Source organism: Balaenoptera physalus (assembly GCF_965194825.1).
Source record: "Balaenoptera physalus genome assembly, chromosome: X".
Classification (NCBI taxonomy): Eukaryota; Metazoa; Chordata; class Mammalia; order Artiodactyla; family Balaenopteridae; genus Balaenoptera; species Balaenoptera physalus.
In genome coordinates, this window is record NC_138903.1 from 108,266,660 (window position 1) to 108,290,503 (window position 23,844).

General features: G+C 37.9%; 1 protein-coding gene and 1 pseudogene across 19 annotated transcripts in view; one reads left to right on the top strand and one right to left on the bottom strand.

Annotated features, from left to right (window-relative positions):
• The first annotated feature begins 942 nt into the window (after positions 1 to 942).
• On the top strand, positions 943 to 15,847 carry LOC309652182 (tyrosine-protein kinase Fer pseudogene; annotated as a pseudogene). Its single transcript has 2 exons — positions 943 to 1,005; positions 15,171 to 15,847. The product of its transcript is annotated as a tyrosine-protein kinase Fer pseudogene (transcript).
• The window catches only part of THOC2 (THO complex subunit 2), a 110,325-nt gene continuing 99,344 nt past the window's right edge, over positions 12,864 to 23,844 (bottom strand). For 11 of the 18 annotated variants that reach the window (XM_082446791.1, XM_082446789.1, XM_082446787.1 and 8 more), the window contains 5 exons: positions 23,613 to 23,682; positions 23,373 to 23,530; positions 21,383 to 21,459; positions 20,868 to 20,913; positions 15,639 to 15,776 (listed from right to left, as the gene is read on the bottom strand). In XM_082446791.1, coding sequence (XP_082302917.1) covers positions 20,886 to 20,913; positions 21,383 to 21,459; positions 23,373 to 23,530; positions 23,613 to 23,682 — 333 coding nt within the window. In that variant the 3' untranslated portion in view covers positions 15,639 to 15,776; positions 20,868 to 20,885. The other 7 variants (XM_082446786.1, XM_082446783.1, XM_082446799.1 and 4 more) reach the window with 5 other exon arrangements.

The window sequence follows — 23,844 nt, forward strand, 5'->3', positions numbered from 1 at the left end:
GCCTCCATGCGTATTATTTCAATTATAAAGAGAAAAAGATGTGTTTGAAAAAATTTGCACTCCAATATTTTTTTTTAAGTTGCTCTAAACTAAACTAATATCCTTCCCAAAATAATGGCCACTTCCACCAAAGTAAAAATAACCAGAAAGAGAATTTTCTTTAGCCAGCTCATGGTCTGTCAAAAATAATTATATCAACCTTGAAAAGAAAAAACACTGCTATTTATTAAGAGGTATAGAAAAGGAGTGGCACCCACTGTTATATAGAGACCACTCTAGAAATTCATTTACTCAGGCTCCCTGGTGAAAAAAAGCATGGATGAATTAGCCTACCGGTCAGCTCTAATTTATCAATGGGTTGCGCTCCAAAATTTATCTGTAAGTCAACAGTTTGAAACTCAGAACATATTTTCTCATAAGAACAAAGGGTAGTTAGGGTCTCAGACCAGCTCACGAAAGCCTACAGATTGTAAATCTACCTCAACCAGGGAACTGCTGGTATCAGTCTGCAGGCTGGAGCCTGCTAACAATAGGCCACAGTACAGGAGGGAAGAATAAAAGGATCTCCTTTTCCCTTCCTGTTGCAGAGCAATTTAAAGAAAACTTTCCCAAAAGGTCAAGCTTAGGTATAATACCATCTGTTCCCCTAATAATCCTGCCCAATGTCTTTAACCTCTCTTAAACCCCTCAAGGCTAACACAACCCCTAGTTTCATGCTTGTTGAGGTAGAGGACAGCAGGCTGAGCATCAGATAGTAGGGACTCAGCTATGATTTCTTGTATGTGAGATATGGACACCAACTCTAGAAAAACTGGGATACAGAGAAAGGACTCTGTTCACGGATGTTGGGTCCATAGGTGGGACTAGCCATAAGGGGCAAGATGGCTAGTCAACTATTGCAAGAATCAAAAAGTTAAATATCAGTTGTGACATAATCCTACAATGAAACTGGAGGAAACAAGCAAATACAAAACCCAGAAGCTTAACTTCACAGATCAGCCCAAGGTAAAACCACCAAGTGGGCCAGGTCCTTTTCGGCAACTTTCCCACCTCTCCTTTCACCTTGAAGTAGCCATCTGAGTTGCCTACTGTGGCACTCTCCCAAGATCAGGCCACGTCCCTTTCTCTGACTTTTGCCTAGGTAGAATCTCTCAGTGCTTTCCTAGGGAATATGGGAGCATGATGCGCTACCACCGGAAATCCTTTGTGCTTCAGTGCTAGTGAGAGAATTGATTGCCTCCTCCCACAATGCCTTAGCTTAATGAATATGCACAACTCCAGAAGTGCTTGTAAAGTGCTTAACTGTGAGAATTTCATACACCACAGCTATCCAGTAAGGTGGATATTTTGGAACCAGGGCCTTTCAGTGTCCACTTAAACTATACCTATAGACAGCTACCTACCTCACCCATATATGTACATACCAGGCCTAGAACCAAAAACCTCTGGAGAGTTGATATCCCCAGGAAATCTCCATCCTCTGATTTTAAAAACAACCATTTATTGAGCTCTATATAAATATGGTCCAAGCACCACTGTATAAATTATCTCACTTAATCCTTTGGACTACCTTATGAAATGGTTGTCATTATTAGCCTCAATTTACCAATAAGGAAAAAGAGGCACAATCCATCTAAAAAAAAAGTAAAAAAGGAAGAGACAACGGGACAAATAGAAGACAAATAGCAAGATGTCAGATTTAAATTTAGCCATTCAATAATGACATTAAATGTATTGTCTAGACACCCCAATTAAAAGGCAGAGATTGTAAAATTGGATTTAAAAACAAGAAAATCCATTTTAAATATAAAGGAAAAGGATGGAAAAAATATACCATGCAAATGCAATCAAAAGAAAGCTTGAGAAGCTATATTAATATTAAAGTAGATTTTAGAATGAGGAATAGTATCAGGGGTAAAGAAGAATACTTCGTTTTGATAAAGGGGTCAATTCACCAAGAATATATAATCCTAAATGAGCATGCACCTAATCACAAAGGTTCAAAATACTTGAAGCAAAAACTGACAAACTAAAAGAAGAAATAATTATCACAATTAAATTTGTAAATTTCAGAACACCTCTCTCAGTAATCGACAGACCAAGCAGACAGAAAATCAGCAAGGATACAGAAGATTTGGAACGCCACCAACCAACCTGACCTAATTGGCATTTATAGAACACTGCGTCCGACTAAAACAGAATACACATTCTTTTCAAGTGCATGTGGAATATTCACCATGGTAGGCCAGCTGCTGTGTCATAAAACAAGTCTCAGTAAATTTAAGAGGATTTAAATAATTCAAAGTAAGTTCTTTGACCACAGCACAACTAAACTATATATCAATAACAGAAGGATATCTGGAAATACTGCAAATATTTGGAAATTAAGCAACAAACTTCTAAATACCACATGGGTCAAAGAATAAATCACAAGGGAAGTTGGAAAATATTTTGAGCTGAATGAAAATGAAAATACCACACAGCAAATTTGTGAGATGCAGCTAGAGCAGGGGTTAGAGAGAAATTTATAGCATTGAATTATTAAATGTTTATATGACCCCCCACTCACCAACATCAGAATATTATGCAAGGAAAAGTAAAGAACAGAGGACAAAACCCAGCTCTGAATGCAACTCCAATCATAGAAAAGTGAACCACTGCAGATAAGAGTCAAAGGAGAAGGTTTAAGTGGTATCAAAAGTAGGTCTGAACTCCAAACTGCTTACCTTGGTAGTAGATGCTTGCTGACGATTCACATCTAGGCTAATAAGAGGTTAGATCCAGCAAGGTCAGTGAAGGGAGGCTGGAGAAGGCAGGGGAGTCAGAGTGAACAAGAGCAGCATGTGCTAGCAGAGTTGAACTCTGATCCCAGGACAGAGGCTGTTACTCTTTATTTTAAAATATTTCTTGCTAAGGATGGGTTTTCCCTGAGGCCTAATACACTTATCTCCCCCAGAAATAGCCTCTGGATGGGTTCTGTCCCTAATTGACGGAAGATTAAAGATGCTGGGATTGTAAGCTCGTTAAACTCTGTTAATTCCCAGATATCATCCCCATATTATAATCACCTGAGGGACTGTTTTTAAAAACTACTCCAGGCCTGCATCCCCAAGAGAATCTGATTCAGTATATTTGGAGTGGGGGGTGGAGCCTAATGTTTTTGATTAATTCTGATTCTGATGATTCCCAGTTTGCATACTGGCATAAATATTACCACTAATAACAATTGCTAACAGTTACTGAGTACCTGCCATGTACTAGGTCCTCTTTACACGCTTTACATGTATTGTGAGATTTAATTCATGAACAAAAGGGCATTGTGAAGACCAGGTGAGGAAGTGTAAGTGGAGCTCACCCCACTCAGAGGAAACAGACAAGGAAAATCATCTTGACCTCGAGGCAGTAACTTTTCAATGATCTGTAAATATACAGAAAATATGATTAACACGGATTAAGGTGATAGAAGGATTGGTGACGTCAGGCTTAGTCATGAAAAAAGACTGAAAAAGTCTTGAGGCAACATGGAATAGTATACAGAGGTATGATCCAATCCTGAGCTAGTATGATAACAGGTTGGCTTCAAGGATTCTGCGCTCTACCAAAATTGGTCTGAATTCTCAACCTGTTCAACATTCTCTCTCCTCCAGTGCCAAATTAGGATTAAACCAGATCCAAAAAGACCTACACCCTCTAGATCTGAGTAGAAATAGGTTGGCTTCCTGAACATCTAAATCCTTCATGAAGTCTTCCCAGATCAACCTGTTGAGAACAAAACTTCCCAAATCACACATAGTCTGAGGTCATTCTTACTCTGAGTACTCACCATCATCTTAAAATGTAACTGGACCTCAGATGGCATGTGGTATGAATACCTTACTCATTTTACATCTCATTTCTTGCTTGTATATCTTGTAAGCATGATCTTTTGTCTGTATTATTGATGTCTTGGATCAGTTGTCCTGGAAAGCACAAAAGGTGCCTGCATAATAGTACCTGGCAGTGGTATACCTAATTACAATTCATAAATGTTCTTTGATGATAATATTTGTAACCCTAGAAGATACACACTGCATTGAAATAAGGATCCTGAAAGCCTTGAATATAGTACAATAATACCATTCTGGTTAAAATTTTGTGAGGACAGGGGAATAGCTCTTTATCAGTCTGATACTCAAGTCCAAGGACATCTGTCATCTGACAAAAACCAGACATTGTCTAAGTTAGAGTTTAAGTACCAGATCATTTTCTAGCTCCTATCCCTGAAAGGAAGGCTATTTCCCATTTGCAATGATGCATTTCTCAAGTTTATGTGCTCTGTGCTCAATCAAAACCTTCTCCTTTCCTTCTTCCTCCATTAAACACCTCCATTTAACACCACATCAAAGGAATTAAGCTTTGTTAGCCTGACCCATGTAGAAATGGTCATTATAGCTTAAAACAGAACCTAAGAATCAGAAACAAAGAGCAATTCTTCTTACACTAATGTGTATCTTCTCAGGTTGCCACACACTTCCTTTAGTCACTATTTCCAATACCTCTCCTATTGTTATTCTCAATTATCACGTCAATTTGTGTTTATAACTACAATAAAATCTGTATTCAATTAGCATGAATTAGCATCTTTTAAAGAAGTCATCCTTTTATTCTCAACTTTACACCAAATAAAATCTCTTTGGCCCTGACAGGATACCTAGAAATGTCATTAAAAATTTCAATTACAAAAATTAAACATTTAAACTTGCTTCTGATAAGTAATAAGATAGAATATATTATGTGATAAGATAGAATATTATAATATTGTAATATTATAAGCTTCATTCTACCTAAGAGGCAACCTTTAGAGATCAGTATCCACAAAAATGTAAAAAAAAAAAAAAAAATCAAAGGCCAGGCACAGCTTTTAAACTAATGAGATCTTATGTTGCTGGGTTGCTGGGATCATGGAAACCAAACAATGATCACATGAGTTTTCTGATCTTTACAAACATGCTTATAAAAAGTAAGGCCATCATAAATCCCAGTTTAAGAACCTGGTCCCAAATATTCAAAAATGTTTTCCTGGACTAAACCAAAGCATCAGAGACCTGGGTGCCTGAGATACATATTTTGGTGTCATTGTAGAGATATCCTTAACTTGAATGAGCTGAGGTGTTGGCCATCAGCTAACATTCAGGGCCATTACAAGATATTGATACATCCCTTTCTTTTATTTACTGAAAAGACAGGACCACTTCTTCATGAGAATGCAAAGGAGAAGTTTCTTTAGGCTTCACTGCCAGAAAATGTTATTCTCCATCACGACTGGCTTTTTATTTACGGACAGTGTAATTCCTGTAACTGACCACATTACCTTCTCTGTGTGGCCTGACAGGTTTTCAGAGCCAATTCATGACTAAAGTGTACACAACATTTGGGGGTATTGGCCTCACTTGGGGTATTAGTTTCACTCAGAAATCAAATTTTTTTGTTTACTTTTTTTTTCTTTAACATTTTGAAGAGTGTGGCCCATGTATATTTTTATATTTTTTAACATCATTATTGCAGTATAATTGCTTTACAACGGTGTGTTAGCTTCTGATTTATAACAAAGTGAATCAGGTCTACATATACATATATCCCCATATCTCCTCCCTCTTGCATCTCCCTCCCACCCTCCCTATGCCACCCCTCTGGTGGTCATAAAGCACCGAGCTGATATCCCTGTGCTATGTGGCTGCTTCCCACTAGCTATCTAGTTTACATTTGGTAGTGTATATATGTCCATGCCACTCTCTCACTTCGTCCCAGCTTACCCTTCCCCCTCCCCGTGTCCACAAGTCCATTCTCTATGTCTGCATCTTTATTCCTATCCTGCCCCTAGGTTCTTCAGACGATTTTTTTTTTTAGATTCCATATATATGTGTTACCATACAGTATTTGTTTTTCTCTTTCTGACTTACTTCACTGTGTATGACAGACTCTAGGTCCATCCACCTCACTACAAATAACTCCATTTCGTTTCTTTTTATGGCTGAGTAATATTCCATTGTATAAATGTGCCACATCTTCTTTATCCATTCCTCTGTTGATGGACACTTAGGTTGCTTCCATGTCCTTGCTATTGTAAATAGAGCTGATAGAGCTGCAATGAACATTGTGGTACATGACTCTTTTTGAATTATGGTTTTCTCAGGGTATATGCCCAGTAGTGGGATTGCTGGGTCGTATGGTAGTACTATTTTTAGTATTTTAAGGAAACTCCATACTGTTCTCCATAGTGGCTGTATCAATTTACATTCCCACCAACAGTGCAAGAGGGTTCCCTTTTCTCCACACCCTCTCCAGCATTTACTGTTTGTAGACTCTTTGATAATGGCCATTCTGACTGGTGTGAGGTGATACCTCATTGTAGTTTTGATTTGCATTTCTCTAATGATTAGTGATGTTGAGCATCCTTTCATGTGTTTCTTGGCAATCTGTCTATCTTCTTTGGAGGAATGTCTATTTAGGTCTTCTGCCCATTTTTGGATTGGGTTGTTTGTTTTTTTGATATTGAGCTGCATGAGCTGCTTGTAAATTTTGGAGATTAATCCTTTGTCAGTTGCTTCATTTGCAAATATATTCTCCCATTCTGAGGGTTGTCTTTTCATCTTGTTTATGGTTTCCCTTGCTGTGCAAAGGCTTTTAAGTTTCATTAGGTCCCATTTGTTTATGTTTGTTTTTATTTCCATTTCTCTAGGAGGTGGGTCAAAAAGGATCTTGCTGTGATTTATGTCATAGAGGGTTCTGCCTATGTTTTCCTCTAAGAGTTTGATAGTGTCTGGCCTTACATTTAGGTCTTTAATCCATTTTGAGTTTATTTTTGTGTATGCTGTTAGGGAGTGTTCTAATTTCATTCTTTAACATGTAGCTGTCCAGTTTTCCCAGCACCACTTATTGAAGAGGCTGTCTTTTCTCCATTGTTTATTCTTGCCTCCTTTATTAAAAATAAGGTGACCATATGTGAGTGGGTGTATCTCTGGGCTTTCTATCCTGTTCCATTGATCTACATCTCTGTTTTTGTGCCAGTACCATACTGTCTTGATTACTGTAGCTTTGTAGTATAGTCTGAAGTCAGGGAGACTGATTCCTCCAGCTCTGTTTTTCTTTCTCAAGATTGCTTTGGCTATTCGGGGTCTTTTGTGTTTCCATACAAATTGTGAAATTTTTTGTTTTAGTTCTGTGAAAAATGACATTGGTAGTTTGGTAGGGATTGCATTGAATCTGTAGATTGCTTTGGGTAGTATAGTCATTTCACAATGTTGATTCTTCCAATCCAAGAACATGGTATATCTCTCCACCTGTTTGTATCATCTTTAATTTCTTTCATCAGTGTCTTATAGTTTTCTGCATACAGGTCTTTTGTCTCCTTAGGTAGGTTTATTCCTAGATATTTTATTCCTTATGTTGCAATGGCAAATGGGAGTGTTTCCTTAATTTCTCTTTCAGACTTTTCATCATTAGTGTATAGGAATGCAAGAGATTTCTGTGCATTAATTTTGTATCCTGCTACTTTACCAAATTCATTGATTAGCTCTAGTAGTTTTCTGGTAGAGTCTTTAGGATTCCCTATGTACAGTATCATGTCATCTGCAAACAGTGACAGCTTTACTTCTTCTTTTCTGATTTGGATTCATTTTATTTCTTTTCCTTCTCTGACTGCTATAGCTAAAACTTCCAAAACTATGTTGAACAATAGTGGTGAGAGTGCGCAACCTTGTCTTGTTCCTGATCTTAGTGGAAATGGTTTCAGTTTTTCAACATTGAGAACGATGTTGGCTGTGGGTTTGTCATATATGGCCTTTATTATGTTGAGGTAAGTTCCCTCTATGCCTACTTTCTGGAGGGTTTTTATCATAAATGGGTGTTGAATTTTGTTGAAAGCTTTTTCTGCATCTATTGAGATGATCATATGGTTTTTATCCTTCAGTTTGTTAATATGGTGTATCACATTGATTGATTTGCGTATATTGAAGAATCCTTGCATTCCTGGAATAAACCCCACTTGATCATGGTGTATGATCCTTTTAATGTGCTGTTGGATTCTGTTTGCGAGTATTTTGTTGAGGATTTTTGCATCTATGTTCATCAGTGATATCGGCCTGTAGTTTTCTTTCTTTGTGACACCTTTGTCTGGTTTTGGTATCAGGGTGATGGTGGCCTCATAGACTGAGTTTGGGAGTGTTCCTCCCTCTGCAATATTTTGGAAGAGTTTGAGAAGGATAGGTGTTAGCTCTTCTCTAAATGTTTGATAGAATTCGCCTGTGAAGCCATCTGGTCCTGGGCTTTTGTTTGTTGGAAGATGTTTAATCACAGTCTCAATTTCAGTGCTTGTGATTGGTCTGTTGATATTTTCTTTTTTCTTCCTGGTTCAGTCTCAGTAGGTTGTACTTTTCTAAGAATTTGTCCATTTCTTCCAGGTTGTCCATTTTATTGGCATATAGTTGCTTGTAGTAGTCTTTCATGATCCTTTGTATTTCTGCAGTGTCAGTTGTCACTTCTCCTTTTTCTTTTCTAATTCTAATGATTTGCGTCTTCTCCCTTTTCTTCTTGATGAGTCTGGCTAATGGTTTGTCAATCTTGTTTATCTTCTCAAAAAAACAGCTTTTAGTTTTACTGTTTTTTGCTATTGTTTCCTTCATTCCTTTTTCATTTATTTCTGATCTGATCTTTGTGATTTCTTTCCTTCTGCTAACTTTAGGGGTTTTTGTTCCTCTTTCTCTAATTGCTTTAGGTGTAAGGTTAGTTTGTTTATTTGAGATGTTTCTTGTTTCTTGAGGTAGGCTTGTATTGCTATAAACTTCCCTCTTAGAACTGCTTTTGCTGCCTCCCATAGATTTTTGGTTGTCGTGTTTTCATTGTCATTTGTTTCTAGGTATTTTTTGATTTCCTCTTTGATTTCTTCAGTGACCTCTTAGTTATTTAGTTATTTAGTAGCATATTGTTTAGCTGCATGTGTTTGTATTTTTTACAGATTTTTCCCTGTAATTGATATCTAGTCTCATAGTGTTGTGGTCGGAAAAGATACTTGATAAGATTTCAATTTTCTTAAATTTACCAAGGCTTGATTTGTGACCCAAATATGATCTATCCTGGAGAATGGTCCATGAGCACTTGAGAAAAATGTGTATTCTGTTGTTTTTGGGTGGAATGTCCTATAAATATCAATTAAGTCCATCTTGTTTAATGTATCACTTAAAGCTTGTGTTTCTTATTTATTTTCATTTTGGATGATCTGTCCATTGGTGAAATTGGGGTGTTAACATCCCCTAATATGATTCTGTTACTGTCAATTTCCCCTTTTATGGCTTTTCTCATTACTCTGAATTCTTTTTCAAGTAGAATGCCTATTTCCTCTTCACTTGTTTGGTCTGGTGGTTTTTTACCTTCATCTGCTGTGTGTTTCTCTGTCTTCTCATTTTGCTTAACTTACTGTGTTTGGGGTCTCCTTTTCACAGGCTGCAGGTTCTTTGTTCCCATTGTTTTTGGTGTCTGCCCCCAGTGGCTAAGGTTGGTTCAGTGGGTTGGTTAGGCTTCCTGGTGGAGGGGACTGGTGCCTGTGTTCTGGTGGATGAAGCTGGATCTTGTCTTTCTGGGGGTCAGGACTGCATCTGGTGGTGTGTCTTGGGGTGTCTGTGACCTTATTATGATTTTAGGCAGCCTATCTGCTAATGGGTGGGGTTGTGTTCCTGTCTTGATAGATGTTTGGCATAGGGTGCCCAGCACTGGAGCTTGCTGGTCCTTGAGTGGAGCTGGGTCTTGGCGTTGAGGTGGAGATCTCTGGGAGAGCTTTCGCCATTTGATATTACATGGAGCCGGGTGGTCTCTGGTGGACCAATGTCCTGAACTCATCTGCCACCTCAGAGGCACAGGCCTGACACCCAGCCAGAGCACCAAGACCATGTCAGCCACATGGCTCAGAAAAAAAGGGAGGAAAAAAGCAAGCAAGCAAGCAAGCAAGCAAGCAAGCAAGCAAGCAAGAAAGCAAGAAAGCAAGAAGAAAGAAAAGAAAGTTATTAAAATAAAAAAAATTTTAATTATTAAAAATTAAAACATAATTTAAGAAAAAAAAGAAAGAAAGAAGAGGGCAACCAAACCAAAAAACAAATCCACCAATGATAGCAAGCACTAAAAACTATAGTAAGAGAAAAAAACAGACAGAACCCTAGGACAAATTGTAAAAGCAAAGCTATACAGACAAAATCACACAAAGAAGCATACACATACACACTCACAAAAAGAGGAGGAAAAATATATATACCTATATATTAAAAAAAGGAAGAGAGCAACCAAATCAATACACAAATCTACCAATGATAATAAACTCTAAATACTAAACTAAGGTAAACATAAGACCAGAAACAAATTAGATGCAGAAAGCAAACCCCAGTTCTACAGTTGCTCCCAAAGCCCACTGCCTCAATTTTGGGATGATTTGCTGTCTATTCAGGTATTCCACAGATGCAGGGTACATCAAGTTGATTGTGGAGCTTTAATCTGCTGCTCCTGAGGCTGCTGGGAGAGATTTCCCTTTCTCTTCTTTGTTCGCACAGCCCCTGGGGTTCAGCTTTGGATTTGGACCCGCCTCTGCGTGTAGGTCGCCTGAGGGCATCTGTTCTTCGCTCAGACAGGACGGGGTTAAAGGAGCAGCTGCTTCGGGGGCTCTGGCTCACTCAGGCCGGGGGGAGGGAGGGGTACGGATGCGGGGCGAGCCTGCGGCGGCAGAGGCCGGCGTGACATTGCAGCAGCGTGAGGCGCGCCGTGCATTCTCCCGGGGAAGTTGTCCCTGGATCACGGGAGCCTGGCCGTGGCGGGCTGCACAGGCTCCCAGGAGGGGAGGTGTGGAGAGTGACCTGTGCTCGCACACAGGCTTCTTGGTGGCGGCAGCAGCAGCCTTAGCGTCTCATGCCCATCTCTGGGGTCCACGCTGATAACCCCGGCTCACGCCCGTCTCTGGAGCTCCTTTAAGCGGCGCTCTGAATCCCCTCTCCTCGCGCACCAGGAAACAAAGAGGCAAGAAAAAGTCTCTTGCCTGTTCGGCAGCTCCAGACCTTTTCCCGGACTCCCTCCCGGCTAGCTGTGGTGCACTAGCCCCCTTCAGGCTGTGTTCACACAGCCAACCCCAGTCCTCTCCCTGCGATCCGACCTCCGAAGCCCAAGCCTCAGCTCCCAGCCCCACCCGCCCCGGCGGCTGAGCAGACAAGCCTCTCGGGCTGGCGAGTGCTGCTCGGCACCGAGCCTCTGTGCGGGAATCTCTCCGCTTTGCCCTCCGCACCCCTGTGGCTGCGCTGTCCTCCATGGCTCCGAAGCTTCCCCCCTCCGCCACCCACAGTCTCCGCCCGCGAAGGGGCTTCCTAGTGTGTGGAAACCTTTCCTCCTTCACGGCTCCCTCCCACTGGTGCAGGTCCCGTCCCTATTCTTTTGTCTCTGTTTTTTTCTTTTTTCTTTTGCCCTACCCAGGTACGTGGGGAGTTTCTTGCCTTTTAGGAGGCCTGAGGTCTTCTGCCAGCGTTCAGTAGGTGTTCTGTAGGAGCTGTTCCACGTGTAGATGTATTTCTGATGTATTTGTGGGGAGAAAGGTGATCTCCACGTCTTACTCCTCCACCATCCTGAAGGTCTCTCCCCTCCCTCCCATGTTTGTTGTTTGCCTCCATTGACTAGAATGAACTTCCATGAGAGCAGAAAGTTTGTTTTGCTCAAGGCTGTACCTCTGGTGCTTAAGAGGCACTCAAATATTTTTTGATTAAATCTTTCATAGGATTCTCTATAGCAGGTTTTTTGTAAGTAAAATTTTACTGGAATTCAGTCATGCTCATTCATTTACATATCATCTATGGCTGCTTTCACACTATAATGCAGAGCTGAGGAGGTCCGAAAGGGTCCATGTAAGCCCACAAAGTCTCAAATATTTATTCAAAGTCTCAAATATTTACTATCTGGCTCCTTACAGAATGATTGCTGACCCCCAACAGCACTCACTTGTCCTTTATTTCTCAAGTTAAACTGGAAGTGCTCTATGTACAGGAGTTAGGTCTTAATACTCCTGTGTATGTAGAACAGAAAATCTTTAAAATAGCTATTGAATAGATTTTCTTCTTCCGACATAAATTATTTCTGCTCAGTTAAATTCAAAGTTAGCATTTTCCATCCTCAATGCATTTCTAGCAAGGCCAAAAGCAAAGGTTACCTGTGTTCAATAATTTGGGGGAGAGAGAGAAGAGATTCTGATGCTAAGTAGCAGCAAATTTTCACAATCATGAAATCTTTAAAATGTGAATGCAACATAACAACTGGAAAGCTATTCCCTGATATGTTTCTAACAAATGATTTTGAGGTGAACCATCGTTATTTTCTCATTGTAAAAATCATTCTAACAATGTATCATTTTTTTAATGCCAGGCACATTATGGGTGCACAACAGTCATTGAATAGATCACTCTCCCATAAATAATCACTGTGCTCATCAATTTTTGCAAATTATAATTACCTGAAAAGGGGCATCAAGATTTATATCCGTTTGCCAATTCTAAAATATACTCAGAATGTCTCAATCTTTTTAAAAATTAAAGCCTTTATTGTCATTCTCTAAAAAAATAATTAATTTGCATAGGTATCATTGGTTCCAAGGAACTGAAGAATAAATGAATAATTCTAGGCATCATTTCAGCCCACTGTCTACCCCAGGTATAGAGGTAAGCAAATAGGATTTTCTCATATTATTGGATAAGATGTCTGTCATTTGGAAACATTGTAGTCCATGGACTAAGACACAAATAAGAAGAGCGAGCTAGGAATCTTATCTTTGCTAAGTTATTTTGAATAAGCAACAATATACACAATGATAGACAATCATTTGAGAAAACTATTGTTTATTTAGAAAAAGGGTTACATGGGTAGAATTCATTAGATAAAAAACCTTTCTTTTAAAAATGTCACTGTGAAACTTTTCCAGATGAAAGTTAAGCAATACAAAGCTCCTGTAGCTGTAGAATTAAAACACAATTAACTTTCGATCCCCCTGCCCAGATTTTTCTAACATAATTACAAGAAAAAATGGCAAGGGACAAGTGAGTGCTGGTAACTCTTTTTCTTTTTCTTTTTTGGTACCTTTTTTTTTTTTCAAACAGGTTTTAGTGTCATACACATAGTATATAAAATGATTCTTAGGCATTGCATAAGACACTGCTCCCACTTTGTTTTTTTTACTAATATTAAAAACAGGCCAAATAATAAATTAAAACTGAGTTTTTAAATGAGGTAAATTCAAAATGGTTCAATAATTGTTTATTTTCCATTTCAAACAATGAAAAGGAAGCATTTCAAATTGAAAAAAAAAAAAAAAAAAAAAACACTAAACTCAGGCGATATTTAGTTAACCTAAAGAGAAATTCTGTACATATGTAACCTTATTTGCTTGTTGGAAACTGTATGCAGCACATTGTGCTAAAAATATGGAAATTAACACTTTCAGCCATTTACTGAAAATAAACATGTAGAAACTAAGCAACAAGTTAAATACGATAATGCACAACTTAACAATTTTAAGTTTTCGGCAGGGAGCAATAAAGCAGATAACTGAATAATTTAAGGAGATGTAAGTAGGCCCTCTTCATTCATAATTCTTGGCAATCTACTCAGGAAAATAAATTTCTGGTCACAGCTGAACAGTTTCATTCCAATCTCACCTGAAAGAAACAAAGTGATTATATTGATAGATAAGGAAGGCAGTGGTGGGGGGGGGGCAGGGAGGAAGGAGAGGGGATGGATGGAAGGGGGAAGGAGGGACAGATGAAAGGAGGAGGGAGGGAGGGAGGGAAGAAGGGAGGAGAGGAGGAGGAGGAAGGAAGGAAGGGAGGGAGGGAGGGAGGGAGGGAGGGAGGGAGGAAAGAAGGAAGATTTAAGAAAATCAATGAGTTCTGTCAATAACAAAGGCTTGAATTAAGTCCCTAAATAAGGATGAAATATTTGTGTATTTCTTATTGCCTATTCTCAGAAATCATTAAAGATAGGCACATTATGATGAATTTAAAAAAAACAAACCACAGAACATTTTGTCTGTGAGGGAGGGAAAGGGGGAGTGGGGGGAGGGGAGGGAGGAAAAAATGAAATAGAATTCCACAGGGACAAGCAATAGCTTGTCAAAAGTAAACAGAACACATAACCATGAAAAGGAACCAATTTTACATGATCAACAAAAAAAGAGAAAAATGACATCACATTTTTCACAAGGACATGATTTTAATAGTTACTTATATTAAGATGCAATGTCTGCTAAATTATAAAAATTGCTTTAAAAATATATTGACTTAATTATACTCATTTCCTTTCCTTTATGTATTGACATTTTTCAAATACTGCATATTGAAATAAATTCAAAACATGATCATTACAACATGTGGCAAATAACTTCATATCTGCCTAACATTGTTCTCATTCAAATTTTAATCTAATGCTTAAAGCATTAAACTTTATTGATGAAAATACTACATTCACATATTTCATAAAACCAGAGCTAGAAGGGCCTTAAAAAATAATCACACTTGCATGATATGCTGACAAATAATTTACATATCGTTTCTATACAGTATTCTGTTCACACCATGTATAATCTTGACATTACCAATTATAATTATAGATACATTAATGTTGAACTTACAGTTTTAATACTTAAAAATCATTGTTCCTGTTCATCACTGATGAATGGATAAACAAAATGTGGTACACAACCATACAATGGAATAGTATTCAGTTATAAAAAGAAATCAAGTTCTGATACATGCTACAACATGGATGAACCTTGAAAACATGATGCTAAGTGAAAGAAGCCACATATAACAAAAGGCCACATATTGCATGATTTCATTTTTATGAAATGTCCAAAACAGGCAAGTCCATAGAGACAGAAAATACATTAGTTGTTTCCAGGGGCTGCAGGAAGGAGAGAATTGGGGGTGACTGCTAACAGATGCAGGGTCTCTTCTGAGGGTGATGGAGATGTTCTGGAATTACTGGTGATGGGTACAACACAGGGATATACTAAAAACCACTTTTAAATGGCATATTTTATAAGAATTTCATTTCAATTTTTTTAAATGCAAAAAAAGTCAATGTTCCAATAAAGAGAATCACGGTACCAGCATGATCATAATTAGACTAAAAAATGCATTCTCAATCATGAAGATGTCACAATTACTGGGCAAGGGAAATTCTGATGACACATTTAAGGGTACATCAAAGGATAAAACTGCTATTGCTGTTAAAACATGTGAAGATGATCTTTCCCAGGAACTGAAATTAAAATTTTTACAAGAAGCCAAAATCCTCAAGCAATATAATCATCCCAATATTGTCAAACTTATCAAAGTTCGCACACAAATACAGCCTATCTACATGATTAAGGAACTGGTTCCAGGAGGTGATTTCCTCTCCTTTCTGAGAAAGAAGGATGAACTAAAACAGTTAGTGAAATTTCATTAGATGCTGCTTCTGGATGGCGAATCTCGAGTAAAAATTGTATACACAGGGACCTTGTTGCAAGAAACTGCCTGGAGGTGAAAATAATGTTCTGAAAATCAGTGACTTTGGAATGTCTCGTCAAGAGGATGGTGGTGTGTATTCATCTTCTGATTTAAAGCAGATTCCCGTTAAATGGACAGCACCAGAAGCTCTTAATTATAGGAGATATCGTTCTGAGAGTGACGCATGGAGCTGTGGCATCCTCCTCTGGGAGACCTTCAGCTTAGGGGCCTGTCCATACCCTGGAATGACAAATCAGCAAGCACAAGAGCAAGTGGAAAGAAGATACTGGATGTCAGTCTCTCAGCAGTAACCAGAACATATTTATAAAATAATGAAGTCTTGGGATTACAAACTTGAAAACCACCCCAAGTTCAGTGAACTTCAGAAAGAACTGCCATCAAGAAGAAAGTCACATAGTGATGAAACAGTACCAAATTCAGACTTCAGGACTGTTATCTTCCAGCAGAGTAATATTTTCTTCTCATTAATAATAAGTTTATATCACCTTACCTGGAATATTCTTCTAAGGTTATTGTTTATTAACTATTTTTTTAAATATGTGCAACTTTAACCACTGTAATAAGAAAGCACAGGTTCTAAATGCAAGAGATCCCTCAAATCTATCTTTTCACACCTAGGACTGTTGATGTTTCTCAAAGGGTTTCTACTTCAGGCTCAGTTCAGAATTGACTGTCCTCCATTCTAGACACCTCTACTCTCTCGGTGCTATAAACTGCATTGGTAATACCATCTGTGCAGGATACATTCCAACAAAAGGTGGCCTTCCACTATGCTAAGACAAGATTACATTTGTAAACATCACTTCCTATTGGGAATTATCTGGACAACCTGGGTTTTTTCCTTCTTTGCTTTTTGCCAGAAACAGGCCCTGCTGTATTAGTAAGGTTGTCATTTCCCTCTGTTCCACCATGCCCTCCTCCTTTGTCAGGGCATCAGAAAACTATGCATGAGTTTTCTCAAAAAAAAAAATGCCCTCAAAGAGTACCCTTTCAGAGTTGAGGCAGCTGATTTTAAATGATGTTACTTTATAGACAGCTGTGACAGCAAGAACGAAGTCTGAAACGTTAGGTCTGGGTGAAAGAGCAGCTACACTGGTGATCAAAATAGAGAAGAAAGGCAAATAGAAAATCAGCCTTATTATCAGAGCTATGCCTTTATAAACACACGCACACTTTCTATTTTTATGATCAAATTCACCAAAAAGGTCCTAAGAAATGTTTCAATAGTTCACAGACTCCTCATAAAAGAACCCTCTGGATGGCAACAAAATTTATTTAGAGAAACTATAAAATACAAGCCCAGTGAATTAATAAATTATTCCTGGTTAATCCTAGTACGTGTACACATACACACACAGGCACGCACATGCCAAGTACAAAGGCACACATGGATTAAGTTGATAGTTAGAAGAGTCCAATGAACATTTACAAGGAAGAAAGAAGTTACAGGAGAAAGACATAGGGACAGCCATCCTAATTCCACTTTACCCCTTCATTTACCCTTAAACTGCTGCCTAGCAATTCTTATCATAGCAAACACACTTCTTGAGGTATTCCAAGTGGATAAAATTGGAACAGTTAAAACTAGGATTCTGTTGAACTGAATCTCAGCATACCCAGGGGTGCCTCTCAAGATAAATGTGTGTGTGAGGAATATGTGTCACACTCAAGGGTAAATGTGGCACGGGAGCCTTTAGGAAGTGCTCATGCCTACGTCCAGATAAAGAACAGCACAGCACCTGAGTGAAAATTTGGTCTGCCTTAAGTGGAAGAAAGGAAATAGAAAATCCCTCCTGTTCTCTCCAACTGTTTGGTGCCTATGAATATCAGTGTACAGAACTCACTGATACTTTAAAGGATGATAATGAAGAGAAAAATAGTTTGGGTCTATCATTTCAATCTCCTAACAAGACTTTTTTACACATTTAATGATTGCTACATACAGACCCAGATGAAAGCATAATAAACCTGCCCTCAAAAAATATGTTGCAGCACACGAAGCAACTTCTTAAACAGTATACTATCAAATGCTATAAATACACTGAACCTTCTTTTGGGGGCAAAAAAAGTCAGTGATGTTTCTCCTCAATTCCAAAGAGATATAGTTAATACTTCTGTACAAAGCTCTCCATGTAAAGTTAAGAGTATCTGAAACATAGCAGGTAATAAAGAAAAATACTTGATTGTTTGATTAGAAGGAAGAGATGAAGTTACTGCCTTCAACAAGACCACAATCTAAGGAGAGGGATATGTAACACATTCATATATACATAGGAATCAGTGACTAGGACTCTATAGGCAAGCTGACACACACATGTAAGCAATGGGAAACTACTGAGAAAGAAATTTAATTAAACACTTCCTACTCCAACACATATTATTACCAGCATCTAGGACTGTGCCTCAACATGGTAACACATTCCTAAAATAAGCAAACTTTGAGCAGTTAGGAGGTCAGTTTCCAAGTATGGACTGAAGAAGAAAGACTCAGAACAGGAATTACAAAATCGATTGCTTACAGGGGCTAGTATAAAATGGAAACAAATGGAAGTGAGCTGGGTGGGGCCTGAATGAGGTAAACTACAAAAAAAGACCCACTCTATTTAAGGGGGACAAGCACCTAGGCAGGTCTAGCTGACTGTCGCCATGCAGAAATCACGACACAATGTTGCCAGATGTTCCAGTTCTTCAAAATAAAATGAAATTTGGATTTTGTCAACTCTTCTGATTTTTAAAGGCAACCTTTTCTTTAATGTTAAATATTGTGCAAGGCCAAGAAGGTATGTCTAATAAGCCACATTCTGCCTAAGGGCTGAGAATTTGCAACCTTGGGTTTAAACGATAAGAGTTAGGTTACACGTAAGAGACCAGAGGTGAGAGATGGACCTGTAAAATATATTAGGCTTCACTGGAGTATTAGAATAGGAATGTAGTATATTACAAATACAGATGGATAGGATAGAGTTAATTGCTAATATTCTTTGAAATCAAGAACCAAGAATCCAGAATCAAAGTGCGAGAAGACTGAGCTTCTCAAAACCTAGAAGCAAGTCTCAGTTTAGCAGTGTCTGGTTCACAAAAGGACTCTCAAAAGTTAGCTGAACTCAATGAATTGAGGACCACACATATCAATTTACAACTGCGAAGCTAAAGAATGCTTCTAAGTGGAAATTTTTCATAGACAGGAATTTCTGAAGATTAAACTAGGGGAAACGGTTAAAGGCAAAGCAGCTAGTAGTGTTCAAGAGACTAAATCAAGGAAAGAGTAGATGAATTTGGACGAAGACATTAGCAAAAACGAGTAACAGGAGATACAGAGAACAAGCAAAAAGGATTTTGCAACGAAACATTATGAAACAGGAAAAGAAGACTCTGGAAGGAATTTAATCTGGGTCACATTTATATATTGTATTTTCTTAACTCTAACATGATCATTTTAATGTTTTTGAAACCAGGGTGATACATACAAATCAATGTCATTTCTCTATCCACTTTTCTCAAAAAAACAGTTCTAGAAACCAACAATGAATCTTACAATTAATGACATCTCTGACTCATGGAAATGTGACATGTGTAGCAGTTCTCCTTTCTGTAGAATATAAAATAAATTAAAAAGGGAGCAGGGAGCAGCAGATTTGAAGTAGCCTAAAGGTAAATGGTGCCAATAAGAAATGATGAGACCTCTAAATGAAAAGGAAGAACCACATAAAGACTTGACCAACCCTAGAAGGTATCCAACAGAAGACAGCCACAGAACAGCCAAAACAAAGGAAAAATCAACCGGTGCCTCACAAAGAGTCTACCCAAGAAGAGAGTAAAGAGAGATGTACAAAATCACAATGAAATTGTCAGCGACAATGATTGGCCCACTGCTAATGAAGATATAAGAGGCAGAGTTTTTTTGTTTTCTTTAATAAGGGGACCAGGTGAAAGCAAGAAGTAAAAAGCAAAATGCCAAACTGAAACGAAGGTTATGGTGAAGAATAAAAAAAGAAGATTAAGAGTTTATGGTTCACTAGGGAAGACAGCTAGTGGTTAGGGTGGGTGATGGCTAGAATTTAAGAATAGGTAATAATATTTCTTTTATAATCTTTCTAATTTTAAAAAATCTACTGAATTCTAAATGCTCTCTCATAACTCTCATCCACCCTACTCTAATACTTAGATAACAAGCACAAAATAACAAAACAGAAAAAGCACACTATTTGTCAAGAAGTTACCTACCTGGCAACCTCAAATCCCTGCTTTGCAGCCAAAATAAATAGGACAAAATCCATACTCTAAAGCTCACACCTTTATACAAAACAGGCTCTCAGATATTTCTCACTCTTAAACAACTGTAAACAGCCTTGGCTATCTATCCGGTTTCATAGAAGATTAGAAGCAGCAAATAATATTAGGAGGAGGGTAGAGAAAGCAAGTATACTTGATATCATTAAAAAGTGACAGCTAATATAGAAACAAGAAAATTGGCTATAAAAGAATCAACAACTTCAAATACAGCCATCTCGAACCATTAAATGCAGAGGGCAAATCATCCCACACACCTCAATAATCCTAAGGCATCACACCAAACAATAACTATTCAAATGATGATCTGAGTGCTCAAAAAAGATTATATTAAGGTTCTGAACACTCTGTCCACATACAATTTATTTAAGATGGATAAAACACTTTTAAAATCTCACATAAGGCATAACTACTTTGAAAACAAAGTTGCATATTTTAAATTCCAGAACTAAAAGCACAGACCATATTTTTGGCTTTGCAAAACATGGGCAGTGGTAGAAAGAGAGGCAGGAAACTTAAAACAAAAAATCTCTGGATAACGTGTCTGCATGAAAGGCAAAAAGAAGATCAGAGAACACTGGAGGGCAAGAAGACCTATGTTTGCATATTGGCTGTCTCAGCTAATATCTCTGTCACCCTCTTCCACTTAACCTCTTAAGAGTCTCAGTTTCTTCACCTGTAAAACGCAGATACCACCACCACCTACAAGGTACTTTAAAAAAGTAACTATCCAGAGAAGATGGGAATGAGTGGTGAAGAGAAGGCCAGATGTTTTTAAACACATCTTGGTGCTTTAAAAAAAAAAAAAAAAAAAACGGTGTAGCTAACAGCAAGCTTAAAATGAAAACAGCTTAAAAATAACCGGGAATCTTGTCTCGCATCTTTACCCAAAGACCTGACCATTATACTTAGGTGAAAAACTCTAGTTGTATCTTGCAAAATGGATCTAGTTTCTTCAACATTATCAGACCTCATTTTGTATTTCTATCTTTAAATGAAAAGAGGTGAGAGAACACTCACCTTGATTGAAAGTCTTCATTATCTGTGCTTGTCCGAGGACTTATGAGTAGATGACAAATTAAGGGAAAACAACTTTTGGGGGGGAAAAAAGAATGCTGTCTCATCTTTTACTATAATCCCTCAGCTTGCAGGCCTAATTGGCTCTTACCAGCCTGGTAGCCTCAAACTCTACCAGCTCTTCTCATCTGCCACATCATCTTGCCCTGCTATACTCCCCATGCCCCCAGCCCAAGGGACTCTCTGTTCCCTTTCTTCCTCTCGGTGGTAGAGCCAGAGGGACTTTAAATCCCTTGGTGGCATAAAACAATCTCAGTCACCAAAGAAGTTTAAAAAACAATCAAGTCTCCTATTTCCACGTTTTGTACATTTGAGAGGGTTAACTGGAGAGACCATTTAAAAGGTAGTAAGTCCTTGGGCATTTAGACCACACACTACAAGGGTACAATTCTAAATAAGACCAGTATCAAAGCTTTCCATTATACTGATTAAAAACATCAATAAGATGAAAAGGATATTGTTTCTTCTCTTCCTTTCCTCCTGAACTGTCCCGTTTCTCTTTCTTTTCTATCTTTTCTTTATCATGCCTGGACTCCTATAACGAATGGTGGAATTAGTTGGGGAAGGGAAAACCAAATATAAAAATCAGCTCAAAATCTCTTTTCATCACTCACCAGTCATAAATTTTTCTTCAAACTTATTTAATATGACACCAAAAGCACAAGCAACAAAAGAACAAAACTGGACTTCATCAAAAGTAAAAACTTTCATGCATCAAAGAACACTATCAAGAAAGTGAAAACACAACCTACAGAACAGGAGAAAATATTTGCATATCATATATCTCATAAGTGTCTAATATCAAGACTACGTAAAGAATTCTTACAACTGAGCAACAAAAAGACAAACAATCCAATTAAAAAATGGCCAAAGCATCTGAATAGATTTCTCCAAAGAAGATATACAAATGGCCAACAAGTACATGAAAAGATGCTCGACATCATTAGTCATTAAGAAAATACAAAATCAAAACAACAGTGAGATACTACTTTACACCCACTAGGATGGCTACAATAAAAACTAAATAAATAAAAATAAAACAAAACAGAAACAGAAAATAACAAGTGTTGGCAAGGATGTAGGGAAATTGGCACCCTCATACATTGCTGGTAGAAATATAAACTGTGCAGCCACTGTGGAAAACAGTTTGGCGGTTCCTCAAAAAGCTAAACATAGCATTACCATATAACCCAGATATTCCACTCCTGGGTATATACACAAGATCATTGAAAACAGGTATTCAAACAAATACTTCATAGCAGCACACCAATGTTCATAGCAGCACAATTCACAATAGCCAAAAGGTGGAAAACAAGACAAAAGTCCATCAAGTGACGAATGGATGAACAAGTGTGGTATATTCGTACAATGGAATATTACTTAGCCATGAAAAGAAATGAAGTACTGATACATGTAACACCATGAAGAATCTCAAAAACATTATGCTAAGTGAAAGAAGTCAGACACAAAAGGCCACATTATAATACAGTTCCACTTATATGAAATAGCCAAAGTTTTTGATAAGTCCATAGAGACAGAAAGCAGATTCGTAGTTGCCGGGGGGGGGGGGGGGGGCGGGGCGGGGATGGAGAATGACTGCTTAATGAGTATGTGGTTTCCCTTTGGGGTGATGAAAATGTTCTCGAACTAGACAGAGATGATGAGTGCAGACACTGCAAATATACTAAATGCCACTGAATGGTACATTTTAAAATGGTTAATTTTATGTGAATTTTACCTCAATTTAAAAAATACTTATTTAAAAGGAGCAGCCTCCCTTTTAAACCTATCACCTTATAATTTTCCAAAACTGCTTTTAGGAACTATGAATATATGGCATATATGTTGAATACATATCATAATGATGCTCTGTAAACACTTTACACTTTAGTTATGGCTTGCTTACTTTATGGCAGATGCATCACATGTATTCTTAGTATCATCCATTAGTATCTAAGAGAATGCACACTATACTTAATTTTAAAACCAAATACAAGTTGTGACCACATAAGTTTATTAGGAGAAAATGCTATAAAAATGTGTTTAAAAATCAGAATTAATAAAGACTTTACAACGGTGTGATGATCAGGGAGAATACATGTGACCATATTTTAACCTCATGAATGAAGAGAAACTAAAAGAACTGTTGTCAGAGAAAAAAGAAAACACGAAAAGAAAGGCTGAAACTCAATGAAAAGAAGTAGCTGGGAGTGGAATGGAGAGGAAAGGAATTTCTGAGGTAAACTAATTCCACCCTCCCAGTAATTTGGGACTGAACTGGCTCAAGTTTTCCAAGATAACCTGCCCTCCCCCAAAGCCTCCTCTTCCTGCCCCCAAATAATAAACAAAAGACTACTTGACTACAAAAAAACCTCAGTATTTGCTAAATTTTCTAATGGGTGATTTTCTAAGAAAAAGTATATTGTTCTTTTTGTTCTTGTAATTTACCTTTTTGCCACCAGAGGAGATTTTATCCATTTTTTCAGATTTAAATGAGTCACCGCCTTTTTCTTTGCCTGAAGATTTTGACTTATTTTTTTCCTTGTCTTTCTCATTTGGATAAGGAGACTCACACGGACTCTCACTTTTGTGTTTTGAAACCCCCACTAAAATTATAAAAGAAAATCATGAAAGCCTTTTCCAATTCAGTTTGATGACTGCTTGGGAAGTATTAATAAGTCTACCTACTTGTTCCATTTTCCTCTTTCCGCCTCTTGGTTAAGTCCGGTGGCACTTCTCGGTCATTGTTTGAGTGATCCTAGAACCAAGAATTGTGAACTACATTGATCAAGAGTTTTTGTTTTTGTTTTAAAGTATTACTTTTATACAAGAAGAGAATAGCTAGTAACTAGCATTGGAGAATATCTGCGGTGCTTTCACATACTTGGTAAAATGACACGAAAGACAAGCAGAGCTAGTA